Raw genomic sequence first — 24,416 nt, 5'->3', positions numbered from 1 at the left:
GGTGCGGGTGTTTGGGAGAAGGACCAAAAGGTGTGGGAGCATTTTTAAAGAGATTCAAGCTATAGGTAAGTGTTAGAACTTGTCATATTTGATGATGGTGATACGATAGAGGGGTCATACTCCACACCACTAGAAGCATAGATGACTTTGGATAAAGAGGAGGATGCAGCACACCAAGAGCAGTGGTGACCATGATGATAACGACATTGATGGGGGTTTTGATGATGACTATGATGATTGATGAAGCATGAGTCATGAGCTCCATAGTGATGGGGGGAGTGTATTCTTGTAAACTTGTAGTTGTAATTGTTTTGTATTTGCTATTTCTTTTTGCCATTGGCATTGCACTACCTATGTAAACACTAACACATTTTGATTTTTATGAATTAATGAGAAAACTACAATATCTTTATCTTACTATCTCTCTTTTTCCTATTGGATCATTAATAAATTGAATATGTATTATAAATCTATAATTTATCATTCATTTCATAATTGTATTTGTAATTTTGTATGTATAATGTTACTTTATATAACTGACATCTAGATAAAGATGTATACTTAAATCAATGAATTTGTATCCGAATAAGAATGTATAGAAGAAATATCTAATTTTAATATATATATAGATAACTTATTGAAACTTGTCCTGTTCCCGGGGTGAAGTGTAGATATCTCACACAGCATCTGAAATCCCCGTGTCAGGTGACTGGCTGTTTCAAAATGGTGTGGACAATCATTTTTGATATTTCAAAATTTTATTCCAAATATGTTTAAAAAGAAAGAAAAAAATGTCAAATTTCAACCATATTAACAATGTTAAAATTATTTTGATCGTAGATTTTGAAAATATTAGGGATTTTGACGAGAAAAAGATAATTATTTCAATTTAATTTTGTTTATCATATTTCAAAATCATGTCAGAATCTGTAATTAAACCGGCGAAAAACAGTCATTATCTTGATCGTGAATAAGTGACTGACAAATTTGATCGTTAATAAGTGGCAATGACGATTCAGTGAATAGGTTAAATAGGATCAAATGAAAAGTACGCGACGGCAATGACAGACTCAATCATTGATTCACAGTCAAAGGGAGAACACAGTTGGTAACCTACCACTGTGCTAATAATTGCACATGGGAGAATGAGGCAGGATGAAACGAATTCTCTCCTTTGTGTTAGTGTTTGCGTTTGCAACATGATAAACTGAGTGAGCAAAATTACTCAGAAAGAAGGAAGAGCAGAACAATTCGCCGGGGGGAATGGGTGGCACACAACGGCAACGACAAGGGGAATGGGAAGGGAAAGGCGTCGCCTCCAATTCCTCAAGGCGAAGTCTAAGAAAAGGTCTCTGGTCACCGGATGAAGATATAAAACTTACCACCTATATCATGAGAAAGGGCCTCATGGGCTGCTGGAACTATATCGCCGAGCAGGCTGGTAAGCGCCGAATACTATTCTAATTTGTAATTTCATTTTCTTGATCTTCGACTCAATTCAATTTAATACTGTGGGCAGCCTACAATATAAATTCCAATTATGCAAGAATAATGTTGTTTATACCATGCATTATACAGGTCTGCAGAGATGTGGAAAGAGTTGCAGGCTGAGATGGATTAACTACTTGCGACCTGGTCTTAAACGTTGTGCAATTTCACCCCAAGAAGAGCGACTGATAATACAGTTACAATCCAGTCTCGGTAACAGGTTTCCACTTTCGTCCATTCTCTCAACCCTAGTTTTTCCATTTTTTGATGTCCAACCTATTTTATTTCGTAGTGCACATCATATTTCATTTCCTAGTCGCTCTCTTGATTATGTGTGCACGACAATGATGACAAGGTGGTCTCAAATCGCGGCACGTTTACCTGGACGCACAGACAATGAGGTCAAGAATTACTGGAACTCAGCCATCAAGAAAAAGCTCATGTTGAAACACCATCGCCCGTCCTCCAGTACCGTCGCCATCGAGAAGGGCAAGAGGAAACCTAATTTTGTTTTTCAGTCCGATCGTATTAGAGATGAAGATTCAGTGTCTGCTCATGTTCCTGAAGTTGTTACGTTGTCACACTCTGCCCTGCCAGACTTGGAGGTCATGCCAGTAGAAGGATACCAGCGAAATAACAGCACTTTCAATATTCTGTTCAGTACAGGAGAAAATCAGGGGTGTGCTCGGGATGTATTGGAATTAAAACAAAAAGCAGAGGATACCAATGATGAGTTTTTAATTAATCCAGACCCCATTCATACAGCTTTTATATCTCGGTATCTGCAAGCAGAAAACCCGCATGATTATAAGGCTGCAAGGCAATCGACATGCGATGAATTAATATTAAATTCACGCAGGACTATAATACCACCTCATGAGGTGCCTAGCTCTGCCATTAAGTACCTTCTGGACTCAGCCGGATTCAGCATCCCTGCTCTATCTGAAATACAGTCATCCAAAGAAAATATTGAAAACGATGGGCAGATAATTGAAAAGGACACCATGATCGACTATTCATCGCTCACAGAATCTAGAAGAATAAGTGCATGGAACGCTGCTTACTCCAATTCAAATATTGGTGGTGATATTACAGAGGTCTATTCAGGAGTTTCTTATTATACCAATGAATTGTTGGGAACTGGAGTACTTGAGGATGTTGTTACTGCGCATCATGAGAAGACTGCCAGTCAATCATGGCAGCCACCGAATTTGGTGGCCCAGGTTTGTGCGCCATTAATTAGAGGGACCAGTAATCTCTATGCTGAGAATGAACTGATGGATCGTCCAAATTTGAGCTATGATGTCCCTACGTATGCTGGTATGAGTAGCAGCTGGCAGAACAGCTATAAGATCGAGGGAGGAGGGATTGGTGATCAACAGAATTGCTCAAGATTTCCTAATGAAAAACCTAATACAAAGCCAATTCTTCCAATATTTGGAGGAGAAAGTGGAGCGTCGGAAATTGATGAGTACTATGAGGGTGGAGCTGGACAAGTTCCAGTTTCGGCGCAAGACGATATGTGCAATATCAATACTTGTGCTTCTGATCCGCACCAAATCTATATTTGCTAATTCTTCAGTCGTATTGAATTCATGAAGTTGAAGTTCGCCTTATATAAATGTATGTTGTATGTTGAAGTTGTTCTGAATATTTTTTTCCGCATTCAAATTTCATATATGAATAAATAAATATTAGGTTTATAGCCCTAATGACGTTTTTTTTTTCTTTTCCAAATAAATATTAGGTTTTTAACCCTAATGACGTTTTTTTTTTCTTTTAGATTCTGAGATTATTGTAACATGTTGGCATATGGCTCACTCCGTAGAAATATATGGAAATTGTTCTGAATAATTTCTTGACATTCATAAAAATACTAAGTTATTAACCATATTGACGCTCGTTTTTTTTTTCCATTTTGAGATTATTGTAACATTTTGGCATATCACTCACTCACTAGTTAGAGAAATCTCGATTCGAAAATTCTAACTTGATTGTGTATTGGCTTTAATCAGACCTCCGAAGCATAACGTTGATAAATCGTGGGATGATACACACCGTGATTCAAGCTCTCAATGAGGCACCCAAATCCTTCATAGCAAACTATCAAAACTCGAAGGACTAACTGTGAAATCTGACAACTTCTCAGCCTGTCTATTCGATCATATCTCGATCTTGATATGAGCTTCGACGAGGCCTTGATACTTAGTCATAAACCTAGATATATAACTGCACAATCTTGATCTACTACTTCTAGATATTCAGGTTATGCTTGATTGCGAAATTTCTGTTTTCAAATCTTTTAAAAAGCAGCGGCACGCACCACAGATTGTTCTGCTACTATGATATAAGATTGGAAATGCACCAATAAGGTCAAAAGCAAACACGATATTGACAAAGGAGAACACCTGGTTGGAAATAAAGTAAGTTTATGCAGTGTCATGCCCTTTTTCTTGATAAAATAATGGTGGATTGTTAAAATCTAAATCCATAAAGCTTATTGCAAAACTATGATATTATGGTGTTTTTCTCCAATGCTCTATTATATGCTTCCTCCCATTGGATGCTTTATTACAAAATATATAATCTAAAAAATATCCGGTAAAGTGTTTCTCCCCTTTAAAGGCCTTAATCATTAAAGTTATTGAAGATAAATAAATAATAATAAATGTCACTGGTGTATGTGAGTAAACTAATATTAATTATCTGTCCAATTAGAGTATATACAAAAATCGAAGCAGAATAGGGAGCCAAACCATGAGGTAAGTTTATAAATGAGTTGTATTGGATGTCCAGCCATGAAAAAGATTCCTTCAATGAAATTAACTATTTTGTATATGTATATGGTATGGTTTGGAATGGAGTAATTATTATATATTTTTCTATTTATATTTATAAATTTTGAGTGAGATTTGGGGTTTAGAACTTTATAGAGTTATTTAGACATTTCAATCAACCTACACTTTTTTGGGTTAATATTTTTTTATTATAGCTCACAACTCCTAAACATTATTATGAAAATAAAGACATTTCCAACCATGTAAAAAGCACCAGCATTTTGACAACCATGACGTAACTCGATGTTGTGTTATGCCTCATTAGCCACACATTTATGGCTAGCCATGTGTGGACTTCAAAGTTGAGGGTGAAGCATGCAAAAAACCTAATTTTAATATATTATTAAGCTATGTTAAATATAGGGCCAATAGGAAGAAAGGGATTCCATTATTTAGCATTTTAAGCCTTCCATAGTTGACTAGAACATCTAGAAATGGTATTTGAGAGCATAGAAAAGGAGGAAAATAATCTTTAGTTGTTATTCACACCATGGTGCCAAAGAAAACTCCATGGTGCGCGTCTCTTTCTTTGTATTTACATTCACATAACTAAAGGAAAAGTGGCAAAGTATAGGCCTCACAGTTTAGATAGGTTTTCTCCCACATTAGGTTTCTTGTGACACATCTTTAGTTCATTTGTATAAATAATGATCAATTTTCCTCTTTCCTAAATTCAAGCAATAAGCTAGTGATAACTAATATGAGATTTAAAATATATTATTTTGGAACATTATAAGATTTGTTTTTCACAACATGTTCTAGTAGAATATCAACAATAGATTACGTATCATGTTGGTAATTAGAGCAATTTATATTACTTCATTTGTGGAAAATTGTAGGATCCATAAAGTGGGTTAAAAGTAAGTAGTGGAACCCTAGCCACCCAGTTGTATTCTATTAGTTTTTTCATAAGTATTGTCACTCATTGCATTATGAGTTTTGAGTCGTCCCAAGTGCCAAATAAAAATGAATTTCAAAGCCATTTTTCATACCTCAAAATCTCTCAGAGCTAAATCGGACCCCCTCCATTGCATAGTGCTCAGAACGAGCTTTCCAACGATATATGGAAGTGTGAAAATGGACTTTTAGATCAAAATATATGACCTGTTAAACTTCATGGGTTCTGTTGCCTTTAAAGTGAAGGAGAAAAGCATATTGGAGTTGAGGGAGCTCATCAAAATCACAAATCGGCATTTTTGCTCAAGTAGCAACATGGAAGAGCAGCAAGATCAACGATAAGCGATCACAGAAATCACACATCACAGTCAAAGGTTCTTGTGATCCTGCATTTTAGCGATTGCACACTGCAGAGGTCTAGTGTATATTGCAAACGGAGTTCGTGCGATCTAGGCATATAAACTATCAGTCGGTCCAGGGCATTAAAAATCAGCGATCAGCATGACGATAGGGTTACAACTCCAAAAAATTGTGATATCGCTTTGTTGCAATATGATAGTGGAAAGCGCCGAGAGGACCAAAAAATATTTAAGGATTGTTGTGAAAAACCAAGGGCACGCAGGCTATTCCTTTCTCCTCTAGTAGGGCCACATCGTAGCACAATATTGGTCCTGAGAAAGACACATGGCAGTTGACGTCAGTGTGACGTGGTGGTCCGGAGGACACGTGGCATGTGGATTTGACATTTTAAGGGGTCAAATGGGGTCAAAACACGATGACATGTGTCACCACTCACAATGTGACAAGTGGAAAGATATCATGTCATCTCGCAAATCATTGATTGTCGGTCCCTGCTCATCACAATCGCAAAGGAGAGGAAGTGCAGCGAGAGACATGGTATAGGAAAGTTGTGATCATCGATCTTCGATATTCAGCTAAGCATGAGGCCATTGCCCCCGGTCATATGAGAAGGAATGCAAATAGGGGCTAAACCATACAGGGCCTAAAGGGGATCAAAACTTGCCTATTTTATGATTTTTTTGAGTGTAAGAGGGTGATGGCGAAAACCACTGATTCAATGATAAAAAATTATTACAGGGCATCTTAGGGCTCCGATAATGTTTTATAGGGTGTCTGGAAGGGCGGATGAGTCGAAAGCTCTCATCCAAGACTATTATGGCCATTACACGTGTCACTCTCGGTTCTTGCAAAAGAAGAATTAAAGAGGTTCACGCAGAAAGTGATAGGGAACCCACCGAGAGAATAAGGTGTAATTTAGCATAGACACAGTTGCAACCAGAGGCCAGCAAAGAGGAGTTTTGTGGATATATTCACGAGACCATCATTTCAGTTCATTTTTGAATTTTGTTTTTCTGTTTTTGATTGATTTCATTATGTTGTTTTAGTTCCAAGAAAGGCATGTTTATGTTGTAATAATGGGAGGCGATAGAGTGAGCACGCCAAGAGAGCTAGCCCTGTTGGCAGTTGGAGGTTCTCCTGAGATATTTTGTAATTCTCTATTTCTCCCTCTCCTAATAAAAGGGAGGAACAAACACTTAACAAAGGTTCTGAATTGTGAAGAAAAAACCACATGTTATTTCTGTGACTATATTACTTCAATATTTGCATCTTCCAGAATATTAATGAAATGGTTGTGATTCCTACATTTAGGTACTACAATATGTTTTCCCTCTATTAAATTCCATTATGTTTATGTTTCCTCTTTGATTTCATGTAATTGTAGGTACAAGAAATGTTTCATATGTGTTTATAATTTCATTTTTGTTGACTTGTTAATGCATGTGCTTGTATGTGGCTTTGAGACTATATCTTTAAATTATGCTCCATGAACCATAACAATGTAACATCCATTTCTCCTTTATTCATTATGTCTACTTGTAATTCAGACAAGTGTAGAACTATTGAAGCACCAAGATCTATGTGATAAATATAGAATTCTCAAGGTTTCAAGATCTATATGATGAGTTATGTTATCTCCCTTTCTTCTCCCACTTCTCTGCTAAAGTTGATTAATTTGTAGGTCCTCTAACTACTCGGCCTCCACTAGTTCATACATATATTCCCGTCACTTGTATATGTTAAAGAGCACTAGAAATACATGGCTTATGTCCTTGGATGAAGGAACCAACCCATGTTGTTTATTGTATGTATTTACATATGTGTATAATAGGTACATGATGCCTTTGGTTTCTTGAAGATCATTTGGGACACACAAATATAGATGTTACCAGGCACTAGTCTTGTAAGCAATCCTAGGTTGTCTTTGGAAGCGACAACATCTTTTGGCACTGTTGCGAGGGAATGTATTGAAGGATTTTTCCTATGTGATATGACAAGTTAATCACTCTTTGTGTAGGTGAGCAAAGACGTTCTGATTGTATCCTCATCATCTTGGCGACTCCACAAATATCATTTTCATTTATCATCCTCGCTTTTAGAAAGCCCCACACCCGCTCACATACCTCTCAGTAGAAAACCCCTTCTGTATCTGTCAGAGAGAAATTAATTCTCAAGAGAGTCTCGAAGGAGAAAAATCCTATTACTTGTGTTATTGTCTTATCATTCATTGAAGTTTCCTCCTCAAGCTCGCAACGCGCTACCATCCATTGCTCATATTTTATTCCTAAAGTCCTTACATAACCTGTGGAAGACACTCCATAGACATAGCAATATCCACTAGACACTTAGTCACACTACTCTCAACCTAGTTACTCCAACCATTGTGGTTTTGGCCCAAGTTCCTCCTGTAAATCTTAATCCTTTCCCATTAATCCAGATGGATGTTCTGGGCTTCTTACTGGATAAATATGCCCCTCTTGGTTTACCTCAACCCCTAAGTGTTGTGCCTCGGGACTACCTAAATATTTTTCATAGGTTCAATAGGGAAGATGAAAGCATTGCATAGAGACACATTGAAACCTTCTATACTTTTGTTGAGAATCTAAATGTTGAAACTCGATGTGGTCTTGAGACTCTTTGTGCATTCCCTTGATGGAGAAGCCAGAAAGTGGCTTAAATCCCTACCCAATGCATCCATCACCACCTGGGAATAACTCGAAAACCCTTTCACACAAAAGTGGGGTGAAGAGAGAGATCATGAGTATGTCTTCACAAATTTCAATGCTAGAAGGAAGAAGTGAGAAGAGGAAATTTCAGAAGTCATAAAAAGATTCAATAAGAAGTATAATAACCTACCTGTTGATATAAAGCCTCCTCAATCTATTGCTGATGTAGTATGTGTGGGAGCCCTTGAGTCTGAATTTGGCTTTACCCTAAGGGAGAGGAAGTCTCGTACTTTAGATCAACTCCAAGTGGACGCTCTTGAGGTGGAAGCAAAATTCGTCTTGGCATGGAAGTCAAGAGGAAAGAATAATCCTCATGAGAAGAAAAGGGGGAAAGAAGAAGCATCCTCCTTCGTTCAAGGTAAAGAATTACCAGATCTGAAGTGGGAAGAAATGGATAAGATGATTAAGAGTTTATCGCACAAGGTGGTGAAGCTTGGGCTTGAGAACAAGAGTCCCCCGCAACATAATTCTTAAGGTAACAACCAAGGTTATAACCCACAGTACACAAGTCCACCATTGCAGATACTTCAAAGGGAATGAAAAGATAAAGTCGATCAGATCCCTCCTCCTCTATATTTATAAGATGATCCGAGTGAACAACCACTAGATACACATGAGATGTAGGGAAACTTGTATTCCTCCTTCTCTGAAGAGGAATAGGAAAACATAGCTCACCATGAGATGTGCCATGATAGAGAAGAAATAGTAAATCAGGAAGACATAGGGAGCTACTATAAAAATTTGCAGATTTCATATAAGCACAACCTCATTAAAGGTATGATCTCAAATCTACAAAAAAGTGGTCGAGCGAACCTGAACAATGAGAGGAAACTGCCCCCCAAGATATTTCCTAGTGTTAAATAAAGGGAAAGAGAAGTTGAACCCTCACTCATCCAAAGTAAAAGTTTCCTTAAATAGGGAATGCAATAGCTTTGAGGAACACACAGAAGAGAAGGCACGTGTTCTGATAAAATCTACCAGTGATAAAGAAAGAGAGGTAGAGCTAGGAGGCGTAGGAAAGGTCCAACTTTCATTCAATCTTTAGAACGAGCTCAAAAAGTTAAAGATTCCTATTCTTCTAATTGAACTGCTAACACGATCCACTTATAAAGCCCAAATCTCTCAATTCATGCTTCCATCCACCTCAGAACCAACTCATGACTCTCTAAACCTTTAAGAAGAAAGACCAATGGTTGTTTTCAGGCCTCATGTTGAATAACTTGATCCTTCCACTACACCCTTCTATGTGACCGTGGTAATTCACGACCTTTTATTGCACAACTATATGCTGGACTCTCGAGCCTCACATAACCTCATACCCTTAGCCGTGACAGAACAAATTGGCTTGCAGATCACCAGACCCTACAAGGACCTATACTCCTTTGACTCTAAGAGGGTCAAATGTGTGGGAATGATAAAAGATCTGGTGGTAAACGTGACTCAGATCCATGTGAAGAGCGTAGTGATGGAAATAGTAGTGGCAGATATCCCCCCTCAATTCGACATGCTCCTACCTAGGTCTTGGGGTTCCAAGGTGGGGGGATCTATCAAATTAGATCTAACTTATGCCACTATTCCCACTTTTGGAGGTTAAGAAAGGAGGTTGTATAGAGACTCCAAATTTGTAAAAAATGTGACTCGAGCTGAAGGTTCGAAAAATTCTCCAACGTATGGAAAAGAAAGCAACCTCTCCTCCATGTTGCTAGAAGAATATTAGACCATCTTAGAAGAAGCACAAGTACATCTAACAATACCGTTAGACCACCAACACACAGATGAAAACAAAGTGTGGAATTTATACTTTGACGAAGCGAATTCCAAAGAGGGAAATGGAGTAGGAGTATTGTTGGTACCTCCTGAGGGAAGCTTGATACCGCTCTCATCCAAGCTGGAGTTTGAGGAAACCAACAACGTGGCAAAGCATGAAGCATTGCTCCATGGGCTAGAAACACCAAGGAATGCGAGTATCGAATGCTTAACTGTGTGTGAAGGCTCTGAGTTGATTATAAAGCATATTGGATGATTTATGGAAGTAGGTAGGGAGTTCACTAACTCAATTAGAAGGTTCATGGAGGAGATTAAAAGAGTTGAGCATCAATTACCAAGTTGGGGACACATATTAAAATTATTGTCCAAATATTTTATGAGGTACATGATGGTTTTAATTGCTGAATTTATAGAGAACAATGGAATAAAGTCCAGTACCGTGACGTTGAGATGGTGTCATTGGAAGGTTGGTTTTGAGAATCAGTTGAATTTTGAGTTGCGACTCCATTTTTTATTGTGCCTGCTAATAAGAGTATGAGCAGAACTCAGTGAAGTAGCCATTTTCTTAACTGGCTACATTGGAGAGAAGAGATCACATAGTGTATATACTTTCAGTAGGTATAGACAATTTTCATTCAAGTTTGAAGCTCGAGGAGAAGGCCCAAAGACTTTGGTGATGTACTGTCAATTTTTTTTTTTTAAGTTTTCAGCTATGTAAGTGAGTGAGTAAGTAAATGTTACAATCATTTAGTCAGTTTGCAGTTAGTTAGTTAAGTTTTTAGTTTTTATGATGACTCCATGCCCAATGAAAAGAAGGCTACTATTCTGCAGGTTATCATCACCTTGCCAGCAAGGCACTGTCCCCAGTTCGAGCCAATGTTGTCACTCACTGCATTATGAGTTTTCAGTTATCCCAAGTGCCAAATAGGAGTGAAGTTTGAAGCCATTTTTCAAACCTTAAAAGCCATCAAAGATAAATTGGACCCACTCCATTGCATAGTGATCAAAAAAGGTTTTCCAACGGTATATGGAAGTCTAAAAATGGACTTCTAAATAAGAAGATATGTCCTGCTAAAGTTCAGGGGTTTTGTTTCCTTTAAAGTGAAGGAGAAAATCATATCGTAGGTCAGGGAGCTCATTGCAATCATAAATCACCATTTTTACTGAAGTAGAAGTGGGGAAGAGTAGCGAGATCAGTAATTAGTAATTTCTAATATCGCAAACCCCAATCGGAGGTTCCTGTGATCCCACATATCAATGATCATACATTGCAGAGGTCCTGTGTAAATCGCAATCGAAGTTCCTGCGATCTAGGCATATCGGCAATCGGTTGGTCTAGGGCATCGTAAATCGACGATCGACGTGATGACAGGGTTACAACTCCAGAACATCGTGATATCGCGATGTTGTGATATGATAGTGGAAAGCGCGAGGAGGGACGAAAAATATTTAACAAAGGATTGTTGTGAAAAATATAGGTAGGTAAGCTCTTTCTCTCTCCTCCAGTAGGGCAACATGGCAACATAGGATTGGTCTTGAGAAAGACACATGCCAGCTGACGACAACATGATGTGGTGGTACGAAGGAAATGTGGCATGAAGATCTGGCATTTTAAGGGGTCAAATGGGGCCAAAACATAATGACACATGTCACCACTCACAAGGTGATACATGGCACGATATGATGTCATCTCGCAAATCGATGATCGGAGGTCACTGCACATCAAAATCACACAGGATATGAGGGTGCAACTAGAGATATGGTCTAGGAAAGTTGCGATCATCGATCTTCGATATTCAGCTAAGCACCAGGTCACTACCCCCAGTCATATGAGAAGGAATGCAAATAGGGGATGAACCATTCGAGGCCTAAAGGGAATCGAAACTCACATGTTTTATGATGTTTTTAAGTCTAAGAGGCTGATGGCGAGAATCCTTGATTCAATGATAAAATAGTATTATGAGTCATCTCAGGGCTCCGATAGTGTTTTACAGGGAGTCTGGGAGGGTGGATGAGTTGGAAACTGTGATCTGAGTCTATTATGGCCATTGCGCATGCCACTTCTGGTTCCTGTAAAAGAAGAATTAAAGCAATTCAGGAAGAAAGCGACAGGGAACCCGATGGGAGAATGAGGCATAATTTAGAAGAGACACAGTTGTAACCAGAGGCCAACAAAGAGGAGTGGATTAGATGTTTACGGGACTGTCATTTCAATTCATTTCCGAATTATGTTTTTCTATTTTTGATTGATTTCATTATGCTGTTTTAGTTCCAAGAAAGGCATCTTTATGTTGTATTAATGGGAGGTGACAAAGCGAGTGCACTGAGATAGCTAGCCATGTTGGTAGCTGGAGGTTCTCCTGAGATATTTTTTAATTCTCCGTTTCTCCCTCTCATTACAAAAGGGAGGAAGAAACACATAACAGAGGTTCTGAATTCTGCAGAAAAAACCACATGTTATTTTTGTGAGTGTATTACTTCAAGATTTGCATTTTCTAGAATATTAATGAAATGTGGTGATTCCTACATTCGCGTACTACAATATGTTTTCCCTCTATTAAATTCCATTATGTTTATGTTTCCTCTCTGATTTTATGTAATTGTAGATCCCAATAATGTTTCATATCCTTTTACAGATTCATTTGTGTTGACTTTTTAGTGCCCATGCATGTATGTGGCTTTGAGATTATATCTTTAAATTGTGCTCCATGAAGCATAACATCCATTTCTCCTTTATCCATTATCTCTACCAGTAATTCAAACAAGTGTAGAACTCTCGAAGCTCGAAGATCTATGTCATAAATATAGATATCTCTAGGTTTCAAGCTCTATATGATGAGTTATGCTATCTCCCTTTTTTTCTCCCATTTCTCTCTTAAAGTTGATTAAGTTGTAGGTCTTCAAACTATTCGGCCTCCACTAGTTCATACTTATATACCTGTGAGTTGTATATGTGAAAGAGAAACAAAATACATTACTTATTTCCTTGGATCAAGGAACCAACCCATGTTTTTTATTGTATGTATTTACATATGTGTATAATAGGTATATGATGTCTCCAGTTTATTGAAGATCATATGAGACACATAAATATAGATGTTACTAGGCACTAGTCTTGTAAGTAATCCAAGGTTGTCTATGGAAGCGAAAACAATAATAATACTCATCATGATGTAGCAAAAGAAATATTTTTGAGGATGGAAGAGAATGTTGCTAATATCTCTTATAATATGGCACACATCATTGCGGCTTTTGTAAGCACTTTAGGACCTTGCAAAAATTTTGGTGGTTGTAATTGATAACCTAAATTTGGAGAGCATTTGGGAGATATTGAAGACCTAAAAATGGAGTGGATAAAAGAGAACTAGAAAGAGAAACTAAGTTCTAGTTCCATCACCACTTAACTTCTATTTAAAATCGAAGCGAAAGTGGATATCAAACCCTATTAACCTAACATAAACTTTTTAATTTGATTAAATGGCTACAATAGTTGGGTCAGTGATGAACACACCCACCATGAAACCATGTGGTAACTTACCCATAGCCACTATGGACAAGTTGACATGTGAGCCGTGAATCCAAAAGGTAGTAATAGTTAACCCTCATTCCCTTTAGTAACGTTTAAATTTTAAGCTGCTAATCTCGATCCCTGACCTATGGTTGTGGAGAGCCATATTGGGCCACCGAATGATCAGGCCTTTTGGCCGACCTCTTGACCTCCGACCTCAGTGACCTATTAAACCAGAATTTAAATTTTAACTTAAAATTTGGCCATTAGTGTTCACAACATTGCTTATAGCACCTGATAACCATTAAATTCATAAGGAATTTATTACCAAACTTAAGAAACAATTAATGATAACAACTTAACATCACTTTCAAGTGCATTTCTTCACAAAATTTCAAAGAGTTGTAACAACTCATAAACAGAGAAGAAACTTGCTTTCCTTGGCTCAACATTAGAAAATCCTAGAAAATGTTTCATCATTTCTCACATAATTAAATAAATGACATAATGCAACTACAAAGGATGCAATCATGACTCCTTCCCTTCAATCAAGAATGTAAGTAGCATGCAATAAATTTTTCATTACTTTTATAGAAAGTTAAACATGCAATGAAACACTTGATTACAAATCATTTCACACTACCCATCAACCCTATAGAGTACTCATTTTTACTAGTGCAACCCAACATCATCATGGTGAAGTATCCCTTACATCCAAGATGTTAGTGTAATACCATGCATCCCCTATATTTCACATCCTCAAATTGCTTGCAAAATTACTCACGTTAAATTTGTACATTACTATAACTTAAACAAAATCCTATCACTATAATACTAAAGATTCCATGTTGATTATTACAGGATCATAACCCTTGCATCCACATGCTATTCCTACACCCTTTACATAGTGAAGATAATACATTGGTCAAGCATATAGAAAATTAAATAGTGAACCATACCATCAATAAAGATCATTTTCATACCAACAATGTAAATAGACACACACACACACACATTCCTAATTTCATGAGAAAATGAGAGATACTTCTCTCAAAGCTAATGGTCAATTGATTTTGGGACTATGACTCTCCACCCAACAATAGATAATTTCAACTATGTCTCACTTGCATTTGTCACCCTTGAGCAAAATTCCATAGGCTAAGGGATAGTTTTCTTCAGGGATTAAATGCATCCATTAGTTGAACTAGGGGCTTCGGGGATTCATCCATGTCCACCCACCAACTAAATTGAAACCAACAAAGTGCACAAGGATTCTAGAGACCAACTCTCTCCACCCTTCAAAACACAACATTATGGTTCCACCCAAACTATGGGTTCTTGAATTCGTATTAAAATAAAAATACTACAAGGAAGCATAACTAAATCCTCCAAGAATTTCTAAGATTCATTCCTCCACCAAAACCCTTGTAGATTTCCTCAGAAACACCCTCTCCAATCTCTTGGCCAATGAGGACTAGAGAGGCAATTAATTCCTCACCTCGTGATTTATACTCTCATCAAATCCTAGTTCTACCATACTAAGTTTGTATAATACTGATGGATATGTTGGAATCACTTCAAGGAGAGGCAAGAGAAAGTGCATAAGTGTACACTATAGAACTAAGGATTATTGTGATCATGTTGGGTATCCCTTCAAACAAACTAGGCATACTACTCAAGTATCTATGGGTTTTACACAATCACTAGACAAAGAAAGGAATGTTCTTCAAACTCAGAATTGTTGATGAACTGTATATGACAGAAGAGAACTTGGGTAACATAGGGCATAATAAATCACACCAAAGTTATTCTATAGAAGGACTTGATGTTAGGTATGAGTTTTTTTTTTTTTTTGCATGATTAGTTCCACAAGTTGGATGGTTTTGGAATTCATTTTTGGAAGATAGTTGCTTTTAGAAATTTTGTGGTGCATGGTTCTTCAACCCATGGTTTTGTAATTCCAATTAAGGAATTTTGGTTGTATGTTAATGGATTCAGGGTATATAGATTCCATGTCATATATTTTAACACTCTAAATATAAAATACAATGATAATATTTTAGTTTTATTACTTTGGGTTTCTAAGGAAAAATCCTTCTCCTAAATGTGTGTATGTGTTTCATTGCATTTTATATACTTTTATTAGTAACTTTTTTGTTGAAATTAATTATAAAGGGTTAAAAACAACATTGTGTGTCAAGGTAGTTTGGATTGAAGGTGATGTAGGAAAGGGTTTTGGCTTGGGATATGGAAAACCTTGTGGCATCAATTATTTTCATGAAAATAAATGGTAAGCAATCTAAGAAAGATATTGAGAAATTCAATGGGTATAATCTCAAGTTGTGGAATCTAAAAATGGAAGACCTTTTAGTGGCCAAGATTAGGGGATTACTATGGATCTAAGTACTAGATTAATGAAGATGCTAACACATCAATAGAAAAAGTTGTATTGAAAGGAAATGAAAATATTATGGTTGTGTCTCTCAAATTCAATATTATTGAATTTTCATCAGAAGATACAACAAAGGTATTGTTGAACAAGTTAGGGGCTTTGTAACTTTCTGTGTCCCTAGTGAACAAATTTTTCTTATGAAAGAAGTTGTATAATGCAAGGATGAAGGATGGGACTTCAATGAAAGATAAGTATATAGATTTATTATTTAACTTCTTTTTGAAATTTTAAGTATAACTTCTTTTTGGGACTTGATGTTAAAGACATGTGAAGCCTACTATTGTTTGATATAAAAATTGGAAAATGAATGTTGTTGGAAAAAACATTTCGACTTTTCATTCCCTAATTGGATACCCTATAGTTTAAAGTATTTTTACTCCCATTAACTAGCTCAATTGGATAATAGAAATGTACAGCTCCAAAGATTGTTTTGATAAATTTCCAACAATATATGGAACTCCCACTAATTCTATAGGAATGGGGAGACATGAAATATTTTCTAAACATGACACAACCAAAGTACAAGAAATCCCCATTTGGATACCCTATATTTGAAGGAAATTTTTTACTCTAACTACCTAGCCCAAATGGAAGCATAGGATATATGGTTGAAATCATATGGTGAGACCTTTCCAATAGTATATAACACTCCCTCTAATTCGATAGGAATGAAGAGATATGAAATATTTCATCAAGAGGATCCATCCAAGATACAAGCATGAAAACTTGTTGTTAGAAGTACAACAACCCCCCATTTTAATGTTTTGTTTCAAAAACAGAAAGAAAATAAATTAGGGACCCTTCAATTTTTTTTTATCTTTTAATCCTTTTCAAAAATTAAAAAACTCAAAATATGCATACATAAATTGAAAGTCAGAAGTTAAAACACTTGGTTTCAAACTTATGTCTCAACTCCCTGACATCTGACCTCTAACCTTATCAACCTCCAACCTTCTCAATCATCTTGAGGTCGGGGTCGGAGAATTCTACTCCAAAATGTTTTTATGAAGAATTCCCGACATCCCAACTTCCTCAGTTACCAACGACCCCGACCTCCCTGCTTTTTGTCGTTTTCCTATTTTTTTTCGTTTTCTATGTTTTTGCTTTATTTTAGCAGTTTAATAGATAAGTTTTATGGTGAGTTGTCAAGGATCTATTTGAAAGTTTTGAAAAAAATAATAAATCCCGCCTCCTGGCCTCCTGATCTCATCTCAAAATGCAAGCAATAGTTACCTTTCTTTTCACATTTATGAAAAATAATGAAATCTTCCATGCATTAAAGAATTACCCTCATTTATTTTAAAATTTTACATTTGCATTACAAATTTAGTGTTCTGCCTGAACTCTTATCTGCAACTGTGAATTTTAAGTTTTCAAGTTTTAATGAATAAACAGTGAACAAATTTAAAAATATGTGCATTTTCTGGTTTGTGTTAGCCTATTCAAAATTCAATTTCTTATAATTTCTCATTATAAATCATGAATTCTTATTTGTTCTCATTGTTTCTGTTACAAGTCATAAAATGGGTAAAAATGTAAAGTCACCTGCATCCAAACAACCTGTTCAAGAGATTATGGCCAAAATAAGTTGGACTGAAACACCAGGGCTAGAGGATTAAAATAAAAACCCCTCGTTAATCTTGAACACTACATACAAAACTCAAGATGCAGGTAAGCTCCTTTGGGATGAAATTTTTAATTTCTTTTTAAAAAAAAGAGTGGCTGTAATGAGGTAGTTTAGGTGATGATAATTTAGAGTAGGAATCTCCCTCTCACTCATTATGAATCCATTAATAAGATTGAACTACATAAAATTACAGCTAGTGCTACTATGCTTCCTTATTACAATGATAAGATGGATATTATCTCATGTTGATTTCCAAACATTCTATGTTATTAACTCTAATCAAAACATAATTTCCTCATGGAAACCTGAATAACTATCTGCAATTTATAACTCAGTACTCTTGAAATATTTCTAAAAGAGTTTTTTAATCAATTCAGTAACGTTGTCCTCAAGAATGTAAATAAAGACTTCAATCAGATTGTTAAAGAACGGTTTAGGGATGACAAACAAAAACTTAAAACAGAGAAGGATTATCCTATTGCTATTTTTAAAAGGCCTTTTAGATTTTGATCAAAATGCTATCCAAACTTATGGGAAATCTAACCATGAACATTGCAAGGTTGAAAGCGCGCCCTTAATTCACGGGATTTACTATCAATCACAAAGGTTCAACTAGGGGACATCTTGTCCAAAATCTTGTCAAAAGCTATAAAAGTTTTATTGCCATCCCCTCCACGTTTTGAGCAAATTTTCTATATGTATGTTGTCTTTTGGATATTGTAATGGATTTAGTACGTTTTCCTTTAATGTGATGGAGTTATTATTTTGATCATAAACAAGGTATTCAGGACTATACAACTATTTTGTCGTAAAATAATTTGCAAAGTCATTTTTATGATATATGTGAAAAATTTATGATCCCATTATATCATACTTTGTTTGGAACATATTTCCCAAGAAGTATAAAGGACATTCAAGAATTTATATCTCAAATTGGTGATTGGTTTGTTGAGGATACTTTCTCTTTTATCAGAATATAGGGTAGTGAGGTAGGACCCCATGTTCTGTCAAAATTTGTTACTAATATATTAGCTATATTTGAGAAATAGGTAGACTAACTGCACTATATGGACAACCCAATAGATTATGCAAGTTCTAGAAGAAGGTATGGCCTATTTTTCCTATTAAAATTGGTCAAATGAATTTAAGAGACAAGCGTCATGCAAGGAATTAAGCTCAAGCAATTCAGAATGTTTGGTTGCATTCATTACCCTTTACAGATATGATCATGTAAACATCATTAACAACCATTATAAAACAATCAATTATTCAAAAGCTTATCAAAGTCAAATCCCTCCATTTGATTATGTATTTATTCATGCTGAAAATTTTGAGCATTTTATCAGTAGGGATCATTTCATGGAGGAACAAGAGAAATTAAAATCCTTGTAATTTAGGGAGGACACTTATCAGGAGTTTCTTAAATAGAGGAGTCTCCAAAGTTCAATTCCTTTTGAGAAATTCAAATTATCTAAAAATTTAACTTTTGATTTTACCCAATTTTTTCCCAAAACATTTTGGCTCGTTTGGTATATATTCTTTATTTCCATAAGGGTGTAAATACAACAACATGATAAATCCATCAAAGGATGTTCAAGGATAAGAAGAAAAAGGTCTTCTTGAGCAAGTTCTTTCTACATAAATAGAGTTGGATCAAAATGAAACCTTTCCTACATCACAAAAGATGTTAATTATTGATGTTGACTCTGTAGAACAAAAAAAAATAAAATAGAAAAGCAATCAAAAGATAATTCCTAAGAGGAAAAAGAAAATGAGTCGGGCAAAGAGAGGATGTTCAAGAAATTGATGATGGTATCAGCAAAGAAATTTAATCTACTTCAACAAAAATAGTGCTAGAATATTCTGAAACAACTACTAAGTATTTTCAAACTCCAATCTCTTCTCTGAAGATTGCATCTCCAAATTTTGTAGTAATGCCTATTTCAACCAATATTCTGCTAGCAATATATATTTTCGAACCATTATTTCTGCTAACAATATATATTTTCAAACCATTATTTCATGTTGAACTAGTAGTTGATATCGTGCCATCTCTGACTGACTATTATTATAATTCTAAAACCAAATCAGTTGTGAAACGGATAAGGAAAAGAAAACTAGATGATATTGAAACAGTATCAAATTTTAGTTGGCAGGATACTAGTGATCCTAATGAAAAAGTTCAAGAATCGACTCAAACTCATAGAACCTTTTTCAATTACAAACAAATTTCAGTGAGTGAACTTTGTCTTGATTATCATAAGAAACTTCAGAGAATCAAAGAACTAGAGGATGAATTAGAAAATATTAAAATATTTAATGAAGTTCAATGGGAAGCATATTCCACCAATGTCAGAGAAAGTTTTGAATTATCTGAACAATAGTTAGAGGAGAAGTTCAATATAGAGAGGATAAATTGGCATAATGATTTACAACATAAATGGGCAGAAATCGAGTGAAAACATGCTCAACAATTTGAGAATATAAGAAACAATTATGAGGATTAGATAAGAATTCTAAATAAAGAAGTTGAAAGTAAATGAAGAAGTTGAAAGTAAAAAAGAGGTAATATATTTTGCATTAAAAGAACAAGTTGAAACTTTTCAATTGCAGGTAAGGAAAAATCAAGAAGTTGATCAAAGTATGATCAAATTTAAACAATGGGCCTGCAAGTTAATCAATTACTACAAAAGAAATAGATTAAGTTTTACAAGTAGTTGAACCAAATATATAGATTTTATCAAGATATTGTCAATCTTAGTGACAAGGTCGAGTCTCTAATGGAAAACGAAAAGAATACCAAGAAAAAAATCATCTTAATCATGGATGGGGAAAAATAACTCAACACAGAAAATATTGAAATTTTTTTCAAGAAAAATGTAAAACTTATGTTTGCCTCATTAGGGAAAAGGAAATCTGATTTTAAAGAAATTCAAGAATGTATTAAAACTTATATTCAACCTTGTGATAAAGTTTGGGATTTTGGCTCTGGTATTGTCGAGGAATATGATTTACAAAATCCAAAGACTTTAAGGGAAGCATTACAAGGGATCATCAATCAGCATGGGGTTGAAAAAATGATAGCAGTAGGTGAAAAAATAATCAAATAAATGAAAGTATGGAATCAACAAGACTTTCAAAATTTTCTTTAGTGTCCATTCGAATAGATTAAGTTGATCTCAAGGTTTTCCATGAGATATGAGAAAAAGAAAATATATATTCAAAATGTGATGGATCTAAGTCATATTGGTTTTGATCAGTTCATTCTTGTGCACTTCTCTTCAATCAGTGAATGGTTTTTAGAATGATTGGCCTATATTCATGTCAATGATCTAAATCTACTACCAACCAAAACATCCAAAGCATCTCAAAGTGAGGAGGAAGATTGAAAGGATCCACCCATATTTTAGGAGAAAATAATTTGATAAGGATAAAAGTTTCATTTTTAGCATTATATTTGTTAGACGAATATATTTTAATATTTTCTATCTTTAGCTAGAAAATCAGCTCTTATCATATTTTTCTTTCTTATTTATATGACCCACTACATTGTAGTATTGTTCGAGAATTGTTAAGACTGAAGACTTTGATTTTATAATCAAAATTTTTCTTTTGAAGGTTTTTGAAGACCACTTTCAGAAATTAATGTGTTCCTCAGTCATGAGCTTGGTATCTTGTGATCATTTTAATTACTTAATAGTTGTTGCTAGTATTTATGCTCTATTTATTTACCATTGATAGTAATTTCTGATGTTGAAAATACTAGATGATTAACATCTCTAATTTCTTAGACAAAATTTCTTTACATTCTTTTATTATAGTAATTTCATGCAAATAAATATAAAATGCAAAAGAAAATACAAATTAATCATTCACAAGCTCTTGAAAGACGTCTCAAAAATCATTCTTTGTGGTTTAACTAGAGCCAAATTCCCTTTAGATTCAAACATTCATAGTATTTTTCTTTAAGTATTATGTTTGAATTATAACAACCTTGGGTTAAAAATCCATGTAAGAATGTTTATAAAAGAAAAATAAGACCAAGGTCATAAGACGCTTATTCCAAGTTGAATGTTGGGCAAAATATCAATTGTGTGTTAATTTGGTTTGTTATGGCTAAAGAAAATTGTCAAAGACAATGGAAAAGACTTTGAAAAGGCAAAGTGGCATTAATCCCCATTTTATTTATGAAAATAATGGAAAATAAGAGAAAAGTAAGGTGAAAGGTCACAGGTTGCATGTCACGAGGAAAATCAAGGGAAAATAATGAAAATTGAAGAAAATAGAGGCCTAGATAACAAAAAGGCTTATAAGGATCGGTTCACAACCTTTTGTTAGTTTTAGCTTGAAGATCTCTCTATTATCTCTACTCTCTCATACTCTTGGACACTCAGAGAATTATTGAAGCACGCTAGCATTGGAGAAAGGAAGGCAATAGAAGGACAAGAAAGAAAAATGAAGTAAAGAGCAAGCAAGGAAGAGTTGGATCAAACAACTACAACATGAGTACTTGCAAGCATCGAGTTACATGTATGATTTTATTTCTATTTTGGCATGCATGGTACATGCATGTGTGTATTTGGTTATCTTCTTGTTATTCGCATGTGTTTTGCTAGGTGTGACAGTAGTTTCCAGCCTTGCCTTGCCATTTTTGGATAGCCATGGTGTGAAGGGCTTTTTGTAATGTCCCCAATTAAATTAATTTTGCTAAGATGAATTTCTATTTTTCAAATTGGGTGTTGAGAAATACTTTGGCATGTCAACTTAGGAAAAGTGGGTGGAGGGAGCCCCCACATAGTTTTTGGAGATATGGAGACAACCAACATTAGAGAAAATGAAAGATTAAATTGATACTGGAATATGGGGACCACATAAAGTATGCACTTGGAGAAGAAGGAATTCAAATTCCTTGAGGAAAATCGAATTAGTGGAGGCACCCACAAGACATGCATGGCTATCAATTATAAAAGGAAGGAATGAGGGAGAAATAGGGGTCTTTTGTCTATTCGAAAATCGATTTTTCGTTAGCTATTCATCTGAGCCAAAATTGTGTTGTTTAGCACGAGTGTCTCCAAGCAGATATCTCAACCCCTGCTTCAATGGACTTTGAGTGCTAGCCCTAGGAGGGATTTCTACTTCATTCCAAGTCATATAAGCAATAGTGATTTGAGTTACAACAATAGTAGGTCGAGTTACAACAGAAAGGGAAGTAACAACAAGGAGGCCAAGTTACAACCACATGGAAAGGAGGAGTAGGAGGGCCAAGTTACAGCAGCAAGAGGGCTGAGTTACAACAACATGAGAATAACATCAAGGAGGATCAGTTCCAGTAGTGGGGAGAGTACCAACAGGGCAGAGTAGGGAGAGTAACAGCAACGCAGGGACTGTGCAGTCATTAGAGTGAGATTTGTTGGGGCAACACTATCCAGGGAATTTTGGATCTCAGGAGTTGGGAGATAATTTGGAGGGCCATTTGAGGAGGATTGTTGGAGTTAGGAGTGTAGAGATGGACAAGATCTATCACAACAACATAATTTGTATTCGGAGGAGGGTCAAGCTGTTAAGGGTAAATTTTTTAAAGTTAGAACCGAGGGAAAGCCTTGTTTAGTTTTTCTGGGTTTTGGGCAAGGCATACTCTCCTAATTTTAAATAATTTTCTCGACACTCTAGAGTGGGAAAATCACGGGGCGAAGTCAGGTAGTAGTGTAATTTTGGAGCAACAACGTAGTTTTCTGGAGGAGTTGGTTATTGCAGCCATTGGACATTATTGTACTCGTCACTTGGTGCTTGTAGCTTGCCTTGTACAAGCCTAGGTACAATTTCCCCAACTCATTGTAAAACAACAAATATTATTAATAAAAATTGGTCATTTTGGGATTTGCAGAAATTTTTCGTTCATGTATATTTGTTTCTGAAAATTTCTATGTTGCTACCTTTGCATGTCTTTGTTACCATTGTAAAATTTCCATTAGGAATATTAAAGTGGTATCAGAGCATGACCTTGGTGAGTTGTGGAGTACATAAAAAGATCATGGAAGATTTGTGCATGTATGCATTGTGATGGGTGGACTATAGAAAAACCCATGGCTTGAGAGAGAGTGACTATCATTGAGGGAAAGATGACCCTCACCCACTTTGATGGTTCAACTAGGAGTTATGTCAGAAAATAGGTACAAGAATTGGACAAATATTTTTGGCTAAACCCCATGAGGGAGGCATATGCTATTAGACATGCCACTTTTCACTTGGACAGAGATGTTATGGAGTGGTGGTATTGAGGTTTGATCCCTTTGGGTCATGCACGTATCACATCATACACAGAGTTTGCATGGAGACTTGTACATAGATTTGATCGAGATGACACCAAAAACCCTCAAAAGGAGTGGACTGGATGAGAAAAGTTAGAGGGTGAGACCAGGGGGCATTTCTATTGGTGGAGACCGAGATTTAGATGTCAGGATCTTGAGGAGGAGGTTGAGGAGGAGGACTTGAAAGATTGTAAAGGGCACATCAATATACCTTGTGTGGTGCAAGAGTCACCATTGTTGGAGGCCTCTTTGGTAGCTCCAGCTGACACCTTCGTTGAGGGAGTAGAGCATGCACTCGTAGGGCCATTTATTGATGAGATTCCAATAGTTGATGAGGTTCCCAGTGTTATGACCCACTTTCTAGATTATCATCGGCCATAGCATTTTGATGAGGTGCCTGGAGGCATAATTGTTATTGAGGAGGTACTAGAAGAGACAGAGGGGTC

The 24,416-nt window shown here is 35.8% G+C and overlaps 1 protein-coding gene across 1 annotated transcript; it reads left to right on the top strand.

Moving 5' to 3' along the window:
- The first annotated feature begins 1,215 nt into the window (after positions 1–1,215).
- LOC149247949 (uncharacterized) lies at positions 1,216–3,164 on the top strand. Its single transcript, XM_089455972.1, has 3 exons — positions 1,216–1,441; positions 1,579–1,708; positions 1,844–3,164. Exons 1-3 carry the CDS (start codon positions 1,264–1,266, stop codon positions 3,060–3,062), a joined length of 1,527 nt encoding a protein of 508 aa, XP_089312098.1. The 5' UTR covers positions 1,216–1,263; the 3' UTR covers positions 3,063–3,164.
- Positions 3,165–24,416: the final 21,252 nt, after the last annotated feature.

This window comes from Pinus tabuliformis, chromosome 7 (genome assembly GCF_031772625.1).
Source record: "Pinus tabuliformis cultivar Carrire ecotype Pingquan chromosome 7, CPIR1, whole genome shotgun sequence".
NCBI classification, from domain to species: Eukaryota; Viridiplantae; Streptophyta; class Pinopsida; order Pinales; family Pinaceae; genus Pinus; species Pinus tabuliformis.
This window is presented reverse-complemented; position numbering and strand designations above follow the sequence as displayed.

Excerpts from the sequence above, each read along its gene's own strand:
- LOC149247949 (XM_089455972.1), top strand. The coding sequence starts at position 1,264 with ATGGGTGGCACACAACGGCAACGACAAGGGGAATGGGAAGGGAAAGGC. Across the intron at positions 1,442-1,578 it reads CTATATCGCCGAGCAGGCTG|GTCTGCAGAGATGTGGAAAG; the intron begins GTAAGCGCCGAA and ends TGCATTATACAG. Across the intron at positions 1,709-1,843 it reads CAATCCAGTCTCGGTAACAG|GTGGTCTCAAATCGCGGCAC; the intron begins GTTTCCACTTTC and ends AATGATGACAAG.